The sequence below is a fragment of the Mugil cephalus genome, chromosome 12 (genome assembly GCF_022458985.1).
Source record: "Mugil cephalus isolate CIBA_MC_2020 chromosome 12, CIBA_Mcephalus_1.1, whole genome shotgun sequence".
NCBI lineage: Eukaryota > Metazoa > Chordata > Actinopteri > Mugiliformes > Mugilidae > Mugil > Mugil cephalus.
In genome coordinates this window covers 6,848,836-6,867,645 of record NC_061781.1, presented here as the reverse complement: position 1 = coordinate 6,867,645, position 18,810 = coordinate 6,848,836, and the positions used below count along the sequence as shown (strand labels likewise).

Genomic DNA, 18,810 nt, shown 5'->3' with positions numbered 1-18,810 from the left:
ACTTTGATGCTTGCCGCCCGACGGTGACTTGGAAAATATTCACCTAAAGCCAAACAGCAGATGTGATGCCTGAACGCTGACTGAATGCAAACATGTTAGTAGGGGTTTATGTTATCTTGAAGGCATTGAACACATCTTGCGCTTTCACCTTCATCTCCCTCCCATGGCTCAGATTCAGTCACGCAGCTAATTTCAATCATGGAAAGGATTGCACAAATATTTTGAGTGGCTCTTAAAATGAGACGACGAGATGTGTTGTGTACACTACTGACAGTGCATAAAAATATACTTATGTAATTTATGCACCAAACTAATTTGGGCAATTTGAGCCCAGCTGAGGCAGTTGCCATTCCCTTGTTGTGCAAAGACTGACTTTGATATGAATGTGATCTATATACAGGACGGCGTACAAGAAAACAAAAAGAAACAAAAACAGAATACTAATGATCACATCTGGTTGTTTGTCTTGCACATTTATAATGTTGACGTAAAACTAAACAGAAATGTAACAAGATTCATAGTTTTATTTCCCCCAATATAAATTTAAAGCAATTTGATCCACAATAAAAATGTAGACTATTTATTTTATTGGTAACAAACAAATGACGAATCTCAAGGCATCGAAGCGCATTACCTAAACGAGACAAATCACCTACTGTTGTGTTTAGCAGCTCTGTGCAAATTGCTCAGACAAAGAATTATATGTTTATTTATTTCAGCTCCGAGTATCTTAGCCAACAGTTCGCATAAATGCAGACCACGATGACTGCTAATGATACCACTGGATAAGTAGTTTCAACTTCTACGAACCTCAATGAGTCAGAGTTCGAGCAAGTAATAAAATACTCAATGGAGCGAACATCCTGCTTCCTAGATGTGGCGATCAGTGCTTAAAATATAAAAATCCTCAACAGATAAATACACGAACTGGATCATTTAATGCAGAGACCAGCAAACCAAAATTGATTTCAATAATTATGCAATAAATGACTACTAAAATGGAAACTGAATTGACTTTGCTGCTTTATTGTGGACTGATTGGAAGCCATATTGGTACCGCTGCCAACAGTCATTAGATGATTCAGTAACGTCTAGCCTTAAAGTCATTAACGGCTTTGATGACTGCAGTCTAACCTGCAGACACGTCAGAAATTAAACCCAAGCAGACCTGGCCTCAGACTGCTATTGGACCATTTTTAGGTTTGGTCTGCTGCAACCAACAACCAGGTCTAAGATGATGGGGAGGAGCTGTGGCCTGGTGTTTAGATGAGTGGACTCAGGACTGTATGATCACTGGACTGAAAGCCCTATAAATCCTGGTCTGGGGATTCCCGGGGATACCTGGCAAAACTGGAGGCACCACCTTGCACGTTTGGATCCAGAGTCGGCGCAGTACGGTCCAAGAGTGGACCCACACAGAGCCGCGTTATCGATGACCTCCCTTTTGTTTGATTAATTCATCTGTGGATTGCACAATGTACTAATTTTCTCAACACTCATAGTTCCACAGGACTGCTTCAGAGCGGTTGGCACGGCAATTTTGATGATGGACAGCTTACTTCTTTTCTCAGTCTTAACGCTAATAGGTGACTTCACAGCGTTAACTGACTAAATATGTCTTAAGTGGCATGGTAGTTATACACATCTCCATGATATCATGTGACAGCAAAAGGTTACAACATCAGTTTCCCCCATCTGGCCTTTTAGGAATATTTCTAACAAACTTATTAGGGTCTGTGTGTGTTGCTAATGGATGGCTGCACGCTGAACAACAACATTGTAAATAGACACCATTGAAATCCAAACAAATCTGCTCAGCAGAAGATGTCAGGACAAGGTTCCTGCCCCATCTGTTACCTCAGTATGCCTCTAGTCTGGTGGCTCCCACTCAAGCTCAATAGTTCCATGTACTTTGTGGTGTTAGATTTAGATTTAAAAGTGTTTGATTTTTAATTTAAAAAGCAAAACCGAAAACAATCTATTTAGTTAGTTAGTTATTTGATTCATATGAAACCTGGAGTTTTCATAGGTGATGAAGAAGAAGTTGTTTACAGAAGTCAATGATTTCGTAGCTCTCTACAAAAAACTTTTCTGTTGGTCAAAACGGACCAGGGATATAACTTTGGAATAACATTCAGATATAATTTTAGACTTCCTTACACCAGGTATGTCATCTGAATTTAGCTTTGAATGTTGAATATCTTCTGAATATGGAAAAACACAAGGATTTTCTGCTGGAAACTTCTCAGATTAACTTTCTCTTTTTTTCTCTTTTAAATTGACACACTTTGTCATTTTGTATTTGATAGCTTTTCATTTTCTTAAAAATATCTAAAAATGTTGATGACTCATCCGGCACTCGGGGCGCGTGCTAAGTTTGTGTCCAGTATCTTGAACTGTCATGTCCCTCCTTCCCTCTTGTCTTTGTCCTTCACCAGCGGCACAGCATGGTTGATGTCTTTTCAGGCCATTGAAGCTGACACATCAGAATCAACGGCTCTTTTAAGGGAGGGATGTGTCCGCTTCCCCAGATTTGTTTTTACAGATTATACCCTTTTCCTAGTGCGTTTAAAACGTGTTGACGTCTCCTAGACCAAGAGAAATGTTCGCTGTGGTACGTTGTTTGTTCATTCATGTCTGACGTTGTGACTTGGGAGGCCAGCTGCACGAAAGAAACCTTCACTCTCTTAGCTAATTAACACGCTAATCAGTTGCTAATTGGCACTGAGCACAAAGCACAGCTGTGGCTGATGTGAATGTCTTTATTTTTGCAGAAGTTTCATTACAAACCACAACGCGGAACAAATTAAAAATTTGACATGATGATGGCGGTAGATCGCTTAGTTTATATTGAAAGGAAAACGAACAAAAAAATGACAGTGCTGTTACTGGGAATACAAATTAAAATCACGTCTGGCTGTCAATTCAGATCAGAGTACGACCGCAGCGGTCGTGACAGTTGCCCCAGTGGCTCCAATCTTAATCATGTAGAAACACAGCATTACACCTGGGGGTTTGCTCTCCCCACTGGACCAAATGACCCAGATGTGAGCAGTGTCTCCCCAGTTTAAAGAATAAAAGTTCTCTGCAAGAACATGACTAATGCTCATGTCATAATGATACTAATCCCATTTTGTGCTGTATGATTCTCCACTCAGGCAGCCCAGTTTTTATTGCCACATCAGCCATTTAGAGCAGTGCTCCATTTCAAATGATTATGGATGTGGAAAAGAGATGATTAATAGATGTTCCCAAAGTCCGCAATGACTTGATCATTACCATTCAAATCAACGGAAAGCAAATCTGCCTCAAATCAGAACAAATGACAGAGCACCGCAGCGTTTCTACTTCCCCAGCTTAATAAGTACTTAAAGGGCCTCACAGTAACTAAAGTGATCTCACAGGCAGCATACACGCATGTATTATTCATAAAATATCTAAATCAAGTTAAAGAAGAGATAAAATAGCTTTCTACTTTTAACACATAGTTGTGCCACAGACTTTGGCCATGGAGACAGAAACACCTGTAGAGCAGCCGCCACATCCTCTGTTTGACAGAGCGACTCTCTTGGTTTGAAGGTGGTTCAGCTCTCTGTGCAGTTTTCGAACACAACGAGATTTACTAACAGAGCCTGGTGCCACTGACGTAAAGAGTGTATTTTCTGACTGAAACAAATGAGCATTCAAATGAGCCCTAACTCATTTCTGTATGTTCAGACATGAAAAGAAGTTTATTTTCTTATCCTTTCAGTGCGACGCCTGACACTACTTCCTTATTATTTTATTAAAAGATGGTGTGGGGAGCTGAGCCAGAGTGGCATGAATTGTACGGGAGGCAGACTGTCCAAGGTTCTCAGTCATGAGCTCAAAGGGCAACCGGACTTGTGTCTCTTGAAGACGTTTTGCCGCTCATCCGAGTAGCTTCTTCAGTTCTAAGAGACTGGTGGGAAGTTGAGATTTAAATAGGAAAACTCTGCAGGTAAAACCATTCATACCATTTATAGGGAAAGTGGTTTAGGCACAACAGGTAAGTATCCAGCCGTTAATTGCAATTAGTGACACCAGTTTCTGGTTCTTACAGAAACAAGTCAAGCAAGTTTCTGATGGGTTTTTACAGAGTTTCCCATTGAAACCTCAACTTCCCACGAGTCTCTTAAAATCGAAGAAGCTACTCAGGTGAGTGGTGAAACATCTTCAAGAAACTCCACAAGTCCAGTTGTCTTTTTTTAAACACCTTTTGGACAGACTCTTGAAACTTCATTCAGTTGGTCCAAAGTGATTTTTTTTTACCAAAAAATAAAATAAGGATAATTGTGCCACCATGTTCCCCTGATACATCCTACTACCGCCAAGTCATCAGAAAACTTCTGAAGGGGCCAGGACTCTGTTTGGTAGAGGTGCACGGTGTAGACAGTGAAGAGGAAGGGGGAGAGGACTGTGCCCTGTGGAACCCCAGTGCTGTTGACCACCTGTTTCAAGTGATGCCACCCTTGTGCAAAAAACAAAAAATGGGATCGTATGCATGTCCAAACTACAAATGTATGATAGAACAATCGACAAACGGCATCCTCTCAACCACTTAATCACAGACAGAAAGTACAACACGTCATAAAAACCAACCCTCACATAGCAATCTGCCCGAGTATGTATTCCTCATATAAACCTCAGACAGACAGCACATGAAGGGGAAGAGACTAAAAGGGAGGATTAAAAAACATGTTTCGAAAACAGTTATTCAATTAAAAAATGAACTGACTTAATAAGATGAACCTTGCAAAGCAGCTTGTGAGAATAGATCTGACGGCAAAGGAGGACAGAGATCGATTTCATCTGCAATCATGCATTCATTCATTTTGCCGACAATGATCTGAATGCAACAAACATTGTTGAATGTAGCCTTGGTTTGGATTGTGTCTCAGTTAAAATTAGTTAGACTGTTGTTAAGTTAAAATAAAAAAGTTACAAGTTATTTACAAAGTTATTACAGTGTGAATAAGAAACATTATGAAAACAGTAAAGACTGTAAAGAATATGACAACTAAACTGTGAAGGTTAAATATATTTTTCTGGCACCTTTTCCTTCGCACCTCCATACCAATATCACCATGGACTGCACTGCATTCAGGCCAAAAGAAGAGAGGAAACACAAGAAACCTGCGCTAGCTACAACTATTCCTTTTGATCAGCAACACTGTCTATTACAAAACTACGCCCACACGAAAACTCCTCCGAATTACCAGGCGGGTTCGCTGCAAAGCAGCGGGTCAGAGTTCAAAAACCCCGAAGTACCTCACAAAAGATAAACGGATGTTCTGCTTCTGTGCTACCGAGTACAGATAAAACAGAGACGCCCACTCAAAGACCTGAAAGTCAAGCGAGGACACTGAGTCACTCTAACATCTACACCAATAGCACAAAAGTACTGACAGTTGAACACTTTTGAGCAACACTATAGTTTCCTTGTAATTCATGTCTCTAGCGTGGAATGAGATTCAGATTTTAAAACAGAGGCTGATTAAGGATAACAGTCATGGTCAATGATAAACTCTGTAAGTCTAACGAAGAATTCTGTCCAAATGTCTGCAGCGTAGACAGCTGATAATTTGTGCTGAGCAGAGCTCTTTAAAACACGAAACCCTTTTGCTTAACAAAATCCAAGCACGTTAGTCCACAAAGTCAGATCAGCAGGAGTTGATTGTGCATTGTGAATTGTTAAGTAGTTGTCCTTGTGAAACTGTGGACAATGGCGGCAACTTCAACAATCTCACCGAGATTCTCCCACAGACTAGATTCGGGAAAATCCGCCGCTCAACATTCACACAACGTTCGTCGAAACTCAGAAGTACATCAACACACCGACAGTTAGAGAGCAATCCAGTGGGTTCCGTTTACACCTCCTGGTAAAAGTGATAGAGTTTCTTTCCCTCCCATAACCTGTCACCAGAGACTTTGGGATTGCGGCTGGGCCATAAACCTGAAACCTGTGAGATTGCATGCTGTCTTTATGTCTACCTGCATAAAAAGAGAGGAAGCTGACCTGTGTTCAGTAAAGCAATCAGTGGGATGTTTAATCCAATATCTCCCTCTAGTGGAAGTTTACCCAACAACCTCATCACATCTAATCTTCTACTACCACCTATCCTAACTAGAGTTGTGGTGGTTGCTGGAGCCTATCCCAGCTGTCAGTGGTTTCCACTCTATCACAGGGCTAACACAGAGACAGACAACCATTTGCAATCACACACACACCTCAAGTCAATTTAGAGTCACCAATTAACCTAACGAGCATGCACGCAGACACATGGAGAACATGCAAACTCCACCCAGAAAACTATTTCCCTTCATTTCAAAAAGACTAAAATAATCAACATTGTATTCACCCACACAGGCCTCATACAATCAACTTTATTAGGTACTCTAAGGAAAGCAAATGCATTGTAATGAATCGGTCCTGCACCGAATTCTCCTTCATGTGTCAGAAAAGAGGTTTTTCAACTGTGTGATCCCTCAGTTACTTAGCTCACTGACTAAAATGGGCAGGAACACACATCGGCACAACCGAGTTCTATTCAATAGTACAACAAAATGAAAGCACATCTGAATCTGCAGCTCCCTCAGTTATTTTTGACGAAATGCTGAAAACCATGGCCTTTGTGATGCTAAGAGTCAGAATCAGAAAAAATCTTTGAAGATTTAGTAGTTGAAGATTGTGTTCTAGCGTGCCTAATGAAGTGGCAAGTTAGTGCATGTTTCAGTGTATGTCACAATAAATGTTTTGATGCAAAGACATTCAGATGCAGTCATGGCACCCGTTTGTTTAAAAATGTTTAAAACGTTTATTATTTATGGGTTTAACAGCAATAGATGTGATGGGAAAAAGGTATCAATTAAAACATAGAATTATCAGTGTCATGTCTGCAAAGTAAACATGCACAGGATACGATCTGCCAATATTATTTCATCTGAACCTCACCAAGTCTAAGCTAAGCTAAGACTGTTAGATATAAATGTAGTTTTAAAAGTAAATACTTTTTAATACTACACTAACTGAGACACTAACTAGTGCTACATCTCAGACGTCACAGAGAAACGTGTGCACACAGAAAAGTAGCATGAGTTTGTGTGTCCTGAACCAGCTCCATGACTTTGTCCAGGACAGAGGAAGTGGCAGGACTCAGGCGTCCTGTGGTTTGCAGGCCAGGAGGTAGTAATACTTGACAGCCACCACCACCTCTGTATCTGCAGAGGTCACCCTCATTTCAGTCATCAGCCTGGGGAGAGGAACACGGTAGACATCGTAATTAGTTCACAACAACCCAGAAAGTTTTCCTCACCAGCAGGACTATTTTATGCATTCTTATCATCCATATTGTCATCCACAAAATCTATCACACCGATCAGCCACAACATTAAAACCGACCAGAAGTGGCGTGGAGGGCATTTAAGATGTCATTACAGTGTAGCGCTCTTTTGGGAAACCTGAGGATCTTATGTAAATGTTACCGCGATTTACATCCGAGGCAACACATATGCACAAAGAATCAAAAAGAAGATATGATCAATCAGACGAGGCCTCCTTCTTCCATTGCTCCATGGTCTAGTTCTGATGCCCATGTGAACAGCCCATGAGGCATTCTGGCTGGTTGGTCTGCAGGTTCACAGTCACATACAAAACATCTGCACAAACTTTTTCAGCAATTTGCGCCTCACACGTCGCCAGCCTTTGCTCCCCTCATGCACCTGTGTGCCTTTGCCACTGCTTTTCCTTCCTTAGACCAATGTTGACTGCTACTGACAAATAACCACGACCATGATGTCACAATGTTATGGCTGATCATAGTTCAAACCCTGATGTATGTATGTGGCGGCCCACCTTTGACAGAAGTCCTGGGAGAGTCTGGTGGCTTTCTCTGGGTCCTCCCTCAGCATAGTCTGGTAAAAGGAGAAAGACTCGAGAAACCCTATGAAGTTGGACAGAGGCATGGTCTTTCTGTCCCACACACCCTCCTGCCTGCAACACAGTAGAGAACACGATTATTTTTTTCTCAGTTTACAATGCTTTGATGCAAATATTTTCATAGAATTCTTTTCCATAAATTTAAAGGGAAAAGGGCTCATGGATCAGGACTAGTTACCAAAAGCAAACAAACAAAAAAAAAACATTGTCACTCACCATTCCTTGTCAGGGTAGGTGAGAGATTGATATGACTCCCGGTACAACTCAATAGAGTTCTGGCCAAGGTGGGGACTGCGGTACGGTTGCAAGGCTGCATAAAACTGATCAGAGTTCAGAGAAAACGACTCATTAGATGATTACTTTTCATAATTTTATGAATGTGATGTTGCATTTTTAAAACCTAGACATGTGCAAACTCTTAATAGTTAGTGTATATACTTGTGCGTGCTAGTATTAAGGATTGAACATCATAGTGTAACCCAACCAAATGACCTGAAACTGTGCCACTCAGTTAAGGTGTATTTACCAAAGGCATCCAAAAGATGGCAATGTTGCTCATTTTTAAATTCAAATCAATGAACTGATCTGGCAAAACTAAATAAATAAATACATGAATAAATAGATTCCACAGCTGATAAGATGTGAATATTTCCTCTACATCAGGAGAATGCTCTCTGCAGCCGTTGCATGAGTAAAGGCGATGCAGGTCTCCTCCGTAAAATTCCAGTAAAAGACAAATTATAAAAAAAAAAAGAAAGAAATTTTCTTTTTAAAACCAGCATTAAAAAACGAAACACAAGTCCAGTTCAGTTCACAATTGTCAATAATGTGATAATAATAATTGTGAATAATGTGGTTGCACAATGCCCCTTTCTTTCTTTCTTTTTTTTTTTAATTTTTATTAATTATAGAGGAAAGCATTTATTGTGACTGGAATATCTACATGATTCTGGGTCAGCTGCCAAGTGTTTGTAATGTCATACCAAATATCCTTCATGTTTTAAATAAAAAATAATGTAGCATACACTATAAAGTACAACTAAATAATACAAGTTAAACTAAAACCCTTCCCTGAAACAAACTCAAATAAAGGAATACAAATAAATTATAAAAACTGGAGCAACCTACGCCTTTTAATCTACTCCTTTGGTCTGATAGTTTGCTGTGAAATGTATACCATCAAATGTGGTGATCCTCTAGCTCCATATGCTAAATTAACAATATGAACTGTATTAGCTGCAAAGCTGAAAACAGCGGTTGTTTTCTGAAACCTTGGCTTTTTATGGAGAACGTGATGCATTGCTGAAGATTAAACTACCACTACCGGCTTATATAAAGCAGTTAGCAATTAGCCCAGCCTTAGACATCTCCATGAGTAAAAAGCATCATATATGGAGCAGCAATATTAATTCAAAACACAAATATTATACTGTAATACTGTAAAACATTGGCTGGGACCTTTTTATTGGACACAGAGCTCTTGTGTTTTTGATATTTTATGTGAATTTCCTTTAGTGGGATTGGAGTACTTCTTCCACCACTGATACTGGAAGAGTATTAAAGTTTGCTCCCTAAATAGAGACCAAACTCAAATCTGGTAATAACCAAAAACAACTGTAATAGGTTTCGTGAAGCATCTGTCAGTAGGATTCTTGACTACAAACAGACAGACAGACAGACAGACTTTGAGTACAGTGTAACTGATAATGCCTGCTTGTATGTAACAATACATTTAAACAGGATGGCCTGATAGTGTCTCTATTGTTAAAGAAATGATTGATGTATCAGTGTATTCATTCACTTTAACTTCCCTCAGGTGAATGTCCTGTGGGTACCTCTTTGCAGATTTGGTTTAGTGTGTGCGAGCAGCAGTCTGGGTAGCTGAGCTCCATGTCAACGGTGTAGTTGAGCAGAGCCAGGCAGCCACGAGGCTTCAGGACCCTGTGGGCCTCCTGGAGAAAGCGCGGCCTGTCAAACCAGTGGAAGGCAGACATGGCCGTCACCAGGTCCACTGAGCTGTCAGCGAACGGCAGCTCCTCTGCCACACACTGTCTAAAGATGGAACAGGAACCAAATCAAACTTCTGACCAGCCGCAGGGGCGTTTTTCAGCGTGGACATGAATGCGGGATGTTTATGCAGGAGTTCTGACAGCGCAGGGCTCGAGCAGAAACAATGTGAGCCTTGTCTCCTGAAAGTCTGTCACGCTGTGAGGCCCGCACGACGCTGCTCTTGCTTGAGCCAAGATTCAGTAAAGCAGCTTACTAGAGCTGAACAAATGATGTGTTACACACTCACTTACCAGTTCATTAGCGAAAACATATAAATATATCAATCCTGCATTAAATCTCCATTAAAGCTCCATGGTATTCAACATTTGTTTGCAACAACTGAGAGAGCTGTTGATTTAAGTATGTTTTTATTTGGTAGATTTATTGAATTGTATTTTTATGTGCAAGTGTACCTAACGATCTGGTCAGTGAGTGGAAATAAGGCTGTCAATGTTAACGAGATAATTATACATTCATGCACGTTCCTTTCAAGGCAACAAAGCACGATTAACACATGTTTTTGTGATTTGACCCCTGGGGCATTGTCACTGTTCTGGATCGTTGCAATTTTAATAACATGCATTTGCAAAAGCAGTCATATATATCCACTGCCAAGTTCAGTGTTAAAACCTTGAAAATATTCCTTTAAGTAACATTTCTAACAGATAAAAAAAATTGTAATTGCTTAATTTGCAAATTATTGGAATGGCAATAATGTTATTAATCTCAATTAAATATTTTAATCGTGATTAATCTTGTGATTTCCAACTCTAATATTCTTTTAACAAGCTGTCAACTTTTTTAGGCTCTCAAAAGTATGGCACTAGAAAATATCTACCAAATTATTATTAGACACTGTGCATTCAGTGTCTTTTTGATGTACTTTATCCAGTTTAAAGTATTTGTTAGCAGACAAGCCTTTCTCTTAAAAACATTCATTCTCACTCCCGTTTGGGTCATGCTTACTTGTATGTGATGTTTGGCTCTTTAGCATGTTGTACAGCCATCTCTAGCTGGGCAGGACTCACGTCTGTTCCCACCACAGAGGCAAAGTATTTGGCCAGCACCACCGTGCCCTGCCCTGATCCGCAACCCACATCCACAGCTAGCTCAAAGGGCCGACCTTTCTGACAGATGGATCATTGTTAAGTTAATACTTTGACAAAGACACATGGAAGAGGATTTTGACATTTGTAAATTTCAATATAAATTAGTGAAACTAAATTGTTTACCTTCTTTTCCAGGAAGTCCAACACTTGCTGCAGTAGATTATGTGATGGAGAGACCCTATACTTCCAGTAGGAAGCAGCATGATCCTTGCCTTCAAACAGGCGGTGAGTCATAGCTAGGTGATGGCTTCCTGAACAGCTGATCTATGAGTAAAAATAAGGAATCAAAAGGAAGCATTTTTTTTTGTTGTTGTTGTTGTTTTTTTTTACCGGATAACTGAGCAAACTTTCTCACTAAAAAGACTGAAATCCTGTCTGCTGGCAGTCAGAAACACACACACACACATGCACAAACAAACTAAAGGAGGACACAGTTGGGGTCTTGACGACGGGGAGGTTCCACTACTCGTTACGTGAAATGTTTTATAATTAGGGTGTTTAAAGCCACAGCGGTAAATCTAAGTGATCATATGATGTGTTCTCTCTTTCCTCTCTCCACATTTTGAAACCCATCCATGTATGACAAGCCCATTAAGTGGAAATCTAGGTCAAACTCAAACGGTCTGTGTGAGGGTCAGCTTATGGGTCATGTGATGGAATGTGTTTCTGTCAGAACCACTCAAACTCCCTGGAGACCTTGTGGATTAAGAGAGAAAATGTTGGGGATATTTGACCAGTCTGCTCATTAAAATGCCATGTGGTGGGTCATCATAATATTTTATGTTCTTCACTGGACAAGTACTTCACAATATTGGGAATTTAGGGGTTGAGTGTTAGGTTACTGGTGTTTCCTCATTTCATTTTGCATGTCTCTTCCATGGTTTTACTGTTGTTTTTTTTTTTCTCTATGTTCCCTCCTCTGTAATTATTAGGTCCTCCCTAAATGGTCTTACCTATATCTTCTTCCCTCATTACTTCTTAGCTATTTTTGTTCTTTGTCAGATTGTCATCAGTTTTCCATGAGTCTTTTTTTTGCAGATGCTCCCTCCCTGTTCCTAGGTGGCATTTCCAAGTGTTTCCCGTTACTTTGTTTCTTTGACTTCATATGCTTTTGGCATTACTTTTATTGGACACTTTTTAGATTGCCCTGCCTCAGCCCTGCTGCACCTTTGCTTATAGATCTGTCTCGTTAAACCGAACTGTATTATTTGATCGGACCTGACCTTCTTGGGTGTGTATCTACCATTGGGTCATTCATCTTTATGCGCCACACATGATAAGTTCACAAACTCTAATCCTTGTAGCCCCCTTGACTTGCATTGAAGAAAAGACCTTCAATAGCTAGCATCACACCACAAATCTCGGCACGTTCTGGGCAAGCGTTCTCCCATCCGTCCAAAAAAACAAACAAATAAAAAAAACAAAGCTACGGTAACTTTCTACACATAACCTCAGCTATTTTTTTCCATACTGATGAGTCATCAGACAGGGTGTGCTTCTGCTGCTGGGAAAAACAGGAAGGGCTGTCAGATAGCTGCTACGCCACATGACAAATGTGACTGAAAACTGTGTCGTACAGTTGACTACTACAAAGCAGCAAATAGATTAGGTTTTAGCAAGAGCCCCAAAAAAAATTTTTAAGCATCACTATATCTATATATAAATCAAAAGTATGAATATTCACACTTTTGATTGTCCAGTTAGTGGACTATAATTATAATTGATTGTAACATGTCTGACCTCACACAGTTGTGTGTACTTCTGGAAATTCCTACTACCATGGATGGTATATTACCACCCAAGGATGAAAATCTGATTTCAGAAGTGTGTGTGTGTGTGTGTGTGTGTGTGTGTGTGTAGGTGGGTTGACTGGTTGTAAAGCATGTAGCAAAACATTATCACCCCATTCTGTGTTTCACCTTGTTAGTCAACTTCACTCCAACTCAGTATCAACAAGTTTACAATTTTACACTTATTTTTTGAAGATATGGTGAACAGGCCTCATTTACATAGCACCAAACTGGCCGGAATATCACAGGTGGGAGAAATTGAATAAAATGTCCATAATTCAGTGTAAAAAGTCAAGTTATCAATTTTATTTGAAATGAGTGTAACGGAGAACCACTAGCATTATTTTTAGGCAGTTATAAGGAAGAAAATCCGATTTTTGATGTAAATGAAAAGCTAATGAAAAGTGAACTCAGAACACAGAAGGGTCAACATAATCAACTCATCCAAAGCTTCTCAACACATGTTGTCTCCGATCATTGGCAGAGATAAACTCCTGGCACTCAAAGACACTTCACAAGATTACTGAGAGCTTCGTAACTGATGAGGATATGCTGCTTTAGTGGGAGCCAGTAAAGGTGTTGCACGATGGGTGTAACGCATTTGAGTAACTTACACTTTAACTTCTAAAGAAGTCTCTGATTTCCACTTTTCTTTTTTTTAGACATCATGGCTGCGCCTAATTATCAAACACACACACACACACACACACACACACACACACACACACACACACACACACACACCGATTCAAACGTTATTGTAGATGAAACCTCTGACATTACAAGTCCTGGTGCTGTTTACAACGTGATGGAGTGACAGCGGGGACGGCCAATCACACAATCACGCCGTTGTCCGCTTGGTCCTAGTGCTTGATGCGTTTCTGTTTGACATAGAGTAACGTTTTAACGTTTTAACGTTTTTTTTTTTTTTTTTTTTTTTTGGACGGTAAAAACTGCAGGGGACCAAGACGGCTACCACCCAGCATCCATGGATGTCTACTGGGCTAAATCAGGTTAGTTAGAACTGGACTAGAATGTGAGAGAAAATTGAGAAACTTCTGACATCAGGTTAACTAAATGTGTTTGACACCCTAAATACCTGGCATCTCTAGGAAATCTCCCGCTAAGGTTCAAAGTGCTCCCAGGAAGACACTTGGTATGATGTTAACCCATTGGTCACTACAGAGCCTTGCTACAGTACTTAAAGGCTCGAATGAGGCCACAGGTCTCACCATTCATGGGTGGGTTACGATGTCTTTGATGTCTAGCCAAATCGATAAGCTGGATAAGTATTAAAGGAGCCATTCACAGCGATCACACGATCTTACCGAACTTTCATCAGCGACACAATTTAACTTACAATCTCAAAACCATGTTATAAAATGATATGGTGCAACTTGTAAGACATGCCATAAAGCTAAATGGTATTTGCTGTGCAGCGTTCTTCCAGGTGCGCTAGAAAAACTGCTTAAAGCTGCAGAATATGTGCTTGCATCAAACTGAATACAAACTAGAACATAGGTCTTCAACAGGGGGTCTGTGACCCCTAGAGGGGTGGTTATATGTTGGCCATGTAAAGAGGACCCTCACTGAAAAACATAATTTATATTGCTGATAATTAGTCTTGAATTGATTTATTCAGTGTGTTTGGACACTGAAAGACTTAGATTATTTTAGCCATTTTTTCCACCATATATGATCACTGTGTAATGAATATGGTCTTAAAGTGTAGACTCTACATTTGGGTAATGATTTTCCTACCTCCTTTGAGAATGGTCTTCACTTGGCTGGATGTTTTAATTTTTTTTTTCTTGACCATGGAAAGGGGTCCTGATATCATCCACCGCTGTTTCCCATTGTAGACGTCCAGTGCGTTCTTTTGACCTCAGTATATACCAAACCGCTCACTTAGCCACTCCCAGTGTCCCTGCTATCTCCCTGTTGGATTCGTTTGATTTTTGCACCCTACGGATGACCTATTTTCTCTTGCACTCACAGCTCCTTTGAACTCGTGGTGTAGGCTCGCTGCAGTGATTTCCCAATGCAAAAATGGGGAATGAACACCATGCATTTTACCTGCTTAACTGAGCAATGAATTTCCCACAGCTTGCCCCTATATTCATTGAACAGATGTATTTACACAAAGCAGATGAGTTAAAAATTGTCAGCACTGGTAATCTACCTTCTGTCTGGGAAAACAAAACAAAGAATGTGTGCTGTAGTAGTTGGGAATAAATGGAAAGACAACCTATAATTTCATGTTTTCAAAAGCAATTAAGTAATTTTAAAGCTTCAAATAGACCAAAGCATCTAAGCAACCCACCCGGGAAACAACCACAGCAGAGGAATGCAATTTTTTTGAGAGGTTAAGTGGAATAATGTTTATTTAGAATGATCCATAGCATAGTGTTCTCCTTCACACAATAACATTTGGTTGTTGAAAGTTATTTACTTATGGTAACATATCAAAATTACACACTTGTGTGCATCTCATTTTATTGTGTTGATTATTGTGGTTTGGATGCCAGAACACAGAAATAATCCATTTCCTGCTCCATTTCAGTGTCAGGAGACATGACTCCCATCTCCTCTAGGAACCTGTAAGGAGCACAGTCATTGGTTATGGAACAATAACAAGCATGTACAGTTAAATAGTATATAATGCTGTGTGAGCCTTTGTGTGTAACTAACCTTTTCTGGGTATTCAACAGCAGGTCTTCAGCACCCTTGGGATCTTTTGCCTTGTAAGTTTGGAACATGGACCAGGACTGAATGAAACCCAAGTAATCCCTCACTGAAACATTATTCTTCGTCTTAAAAGACTCAATCCTGTTGAAGCAATATCAATATCATTAACTACATTTATATTATATTGAAAATATCCCTTTATGGTACACAGGTTTAAAACATAGAATACATTTATTTATTGTTAACTGCAATGGAAATCATTCGATTAATCCCGATAACACTTAAATTAACTGCCCTATCCAATATTTCTAATGTTCTTTTAACATGCCATCATCTTTTTCTTTTAGACTCTTAATATATGCATATGCCTTTCTATAAACAACACATTTAGAGGAGTCTGCGTTTTACAAGCAAGAAGTTAGCTGTGTGCACAGTTACTGGTAATGAAACTTCTAAACATGAAGTAAAAATGTAGCAGTGTGCTTAATACTGCACCTGTCTTTATTATGACAGCGGTAGATATAGAATAAGAAGTTTTTGATGTAAGTACCTCTCTTTGTCTGGAAAGGGGATGGCAGAGTACAGCTCATCGAGCTTACCCTCAGATACAGCTACTGGGCCACTTGTGTATGGTGCAAGTGCCTGCTTCACCTGAAAGTGAGTTCATATAGATGTTTAAGTATAGTATTTGCCCTCCTTCTGTCACTGAGTTTTGATGCAGTGTCCCTGTATATAAAAGGCAAGTAATCCAGTACATGGTGCTGATGGAAAATAAGAAGAAAGAAAGAGTCCATGGTGTCATTAAAAGTTGTCAATCATCCAGGTCATGGTATATCCAAAATAAACTGAAACAAAGGCAGCTGGACTTTTAGAGTTTCTTGAAGATGTTTCACTACTCATCCATGTAGCTTCTTTAGTTCTAAGAGACTGATCAAGAGTAGGAGTTTAAATAAAAACATCTGTGTGTGTTCCCTATCAAAAATGCCCATAACTAGGATCTGTTAACCAGCAGGTACTTACCTATAGTTGGAGCGAACTGTTTGATTGGCAAAACATCTGATGGGAGATTATATCCCAGATCATATCTCTGTTCACTTCAGAGAGAAAACCCCTTAGTGTGGGGGATAGTATAGTCTATAATCCAGTGGCTCTGTGGTTGGCACTAATGCCTCCCAGTGAAAAGGTGGAGATTGCATATTCTCCTGTCTGTGTGGGTTTTCTACAGCTAAAGACAGGCTTGTTAGGTTGACTGGTGATTCTAAATTGACCATAGAGTGTGAGTTGTTTGTCTCAGTGTTAGCCCTGTGATAGACTGGCAACGTGTCCAGGGTGGACCCCGCCTCTTGCCTGATGACAGCTGGGACAGACTCCAGCAACCACCGTGACCCTAGTGAGGATAAGCAGTAGCAGAAGATGAGATGAGCAGATAATCTCCCCATCAGTCTACTTGGGTGATGGTGAAACGTCTTAAAGAAACCTTGCCTTTCTTTTAGCTTGTTTTAGATATTTTAGTCCCTAGAACTTTCTCAAGGAACCAAAAGGCTCGTTCAGACCATTGGTTGTCAGTGTTTCCACCATAGTCTAAAGGCACAGAAGGACATCTACTGTTTGGACACATCAGTTTTGTGCGCAGCTATATGGTGATGGTACAGAAAGCTAAGCAGCAATGATAATGTAGTATAAGGAGACTGAGAGGATTTAATGCTGCAACACTGCAACAACAGCTACCATGGAGAAGATTAATACTGCCCAACAGAATGAATTCAGTGTTCTAGACTACTGATAAGACTGAACTCCCCTGAAACTAGAGGACAACCGTCTCTGCACTTACCTCTGCATAGATGAGGTCAAGTCTCTCGCCACAGTCTTTGTAGCACAATCTGGTGTTATTATCCATGAAGCCTAGCAGAGCCACACATCCCCCAGGTTTCAAGACTCGATTCGCCTCAGCCAGAAACCTCGACTGGTCAAACCAGTGGGCCGCTGATGCTGCCGTCAGCAAGTCCACGGATGCATCTGGAAAAGGAAGCTCCTCTGCTGTTCCTTGACTGCATGAGCAACAGACAGATCATATAACTCTGCTGCAGCTGCCACTTCTAGCAAACCACAATTACAATTGGAGGGAGTACTCAAAGGATTCTTGTATTTTATTTCAACAAGATATTCCTCCTGAAGTTGAATTTCATGTAGCTTGTTGGTACAATACACATATTAATGCAAACATCAGTAGCTTGAGGATAGTAGCTTCCAAGTCAAGCTAATCAGGATCCACTCCTCACCCCATGTAAAGCCACAGCTTTCTACTCTTCTCATCACCATGACAAATATAGACCCTAACTACACTAAGCAAAGCTTTACCTTGTACCCCTCTACAGGCAGCACCCACACACCCCTACCTGTATCTAACGTTCGGGTACCCTGGCACAGCTTTGCCCAGCTCCAACTGCCATTCACTTATGTCCAAGCCCACCACTTCTTTGAGGTACGGCGCCAGTAGTCGAGTGTGCTGACCTGATCCACATCCCAGGTCTACTGCCAGCCCATGTGGCTGTCCCTTCTGAGGATATTTACAGAGGTGAAGATGCTAGTTAATAGGGCATGTAAATGGTTAACATCTGCTATAGTGTTATACTGTTTTCAGGTGTGGTATACCTTTTTATCTAGGTACTGAATAATGACTTTGACAAGCTCCTCTGGAGGTATAAAGCGATACTTCTGGTAGAGGACAGCATGATCCTTCCCTTCAAAGAGCCGGTACGCCATGGAGGGGTTTTTCTTTTCACTCTCTCCTCTCTGTTCTTGTGACAGCTGTGGATCACCGACCTGTGCAAATAAGCCAAATAAGCAAGCTCCTTTGTTGGTCAAAGTTCAACTCTATTGTTCTTCAGTCTTATGTTTGCCTTGCCTCCATATCTGTCCCCTTAATGTTATTTTGGGTCATTACCTCTCTGTTGTCTTGAATCTGAGTATCCTCTGACGACTGTCTTAGTGAAAGCTCTTCTGTGTTTGGACGCTGTGCTCTGGCTGAACTTTAACTCACTCACTTCCTGAAGTTTTTCAAGATACTTTTAATACAAAACCAAAAGGGAAGGAAACAGTTAACAGTCAGACATGGACAGTATTGGCAACAAGAAGGTAGCGCTACACAAATCAAAGTGAAACGGATCGTATGCTGAGAAGTGTGTGGAAGCTGCGTCTGACGGCAGGAGTTAGTGGA

At 40.4% G+C, this 18,810-nt stretch overlaps 2 protein-coding genes across 2 annotated transcripts; both read right to left on the bottom strand.

Moving 5' to 3' along the window:
* Nucleotides 1-6,743: 6,743 nt before the first annotated feature.
* On the bottom strand, nucleotides 6,744-14,872 carry zgc:162780 (uncharacterized protein LOC555377 homolog). Its single transcript, XM_047600194.1, has 7 exons — nucleotides 14,667-14,872; nucleotides 11,239-11,379; nucleotides 10,973-11,133; nucleotides 9,793-10,009; nucleotides 8,174-8,277; nucleotides 7,874-8,011; nucleotides 6,744-7,271 (listed from the first exon to the last, which is right to left on the bottom strand). The coding sequence occupies exons 2-7, from the start codon at nucleotides 11,347-11,349 to the stop codon at nucleotides 7,175-7,177; spliced, it is 828 nt and encodes a 275-aa protein (XP_047456150.1). The 5' UTR covers nucleotides 11,350-11,379; nucleotides 14,667-14,872; the 3' UTR covers nucleotides 6,744-7,174.
* Nucleotides 14,873-15,258: 386 nt separating this feature from the next.
* zgc:162396 (uncharacterized protein LOC555292 homolog) lies at nucleotides 15,259-18,810 on the bottom strand. Its single transcript, XM_047601131.1, has 7 exons — nucleotides 18,538-18,810; nucleotides 18,246-18,416; nucleotides 17,990-18,150; nucleotides 17,425-17,641; nucleotides 16,144-16,244; nucleotides 15,597-15,734; nucleotides 15,259-15,503 (listed from the first exon to the last, which is right to left on the bottom strand). Exons 2-7 carry the CDS (start codon nucleotides 18,354-18,356, stop codon nucleotides 15,413-15,415), a joined length of 819 nt encoding a protein of 272 aa, XP_047457087.1. The 5' UTR covers nucleotides 18,357-18,416; nucleotides 18,538-18,810; the 3' UTR covers nucleotides 15,259-15,412.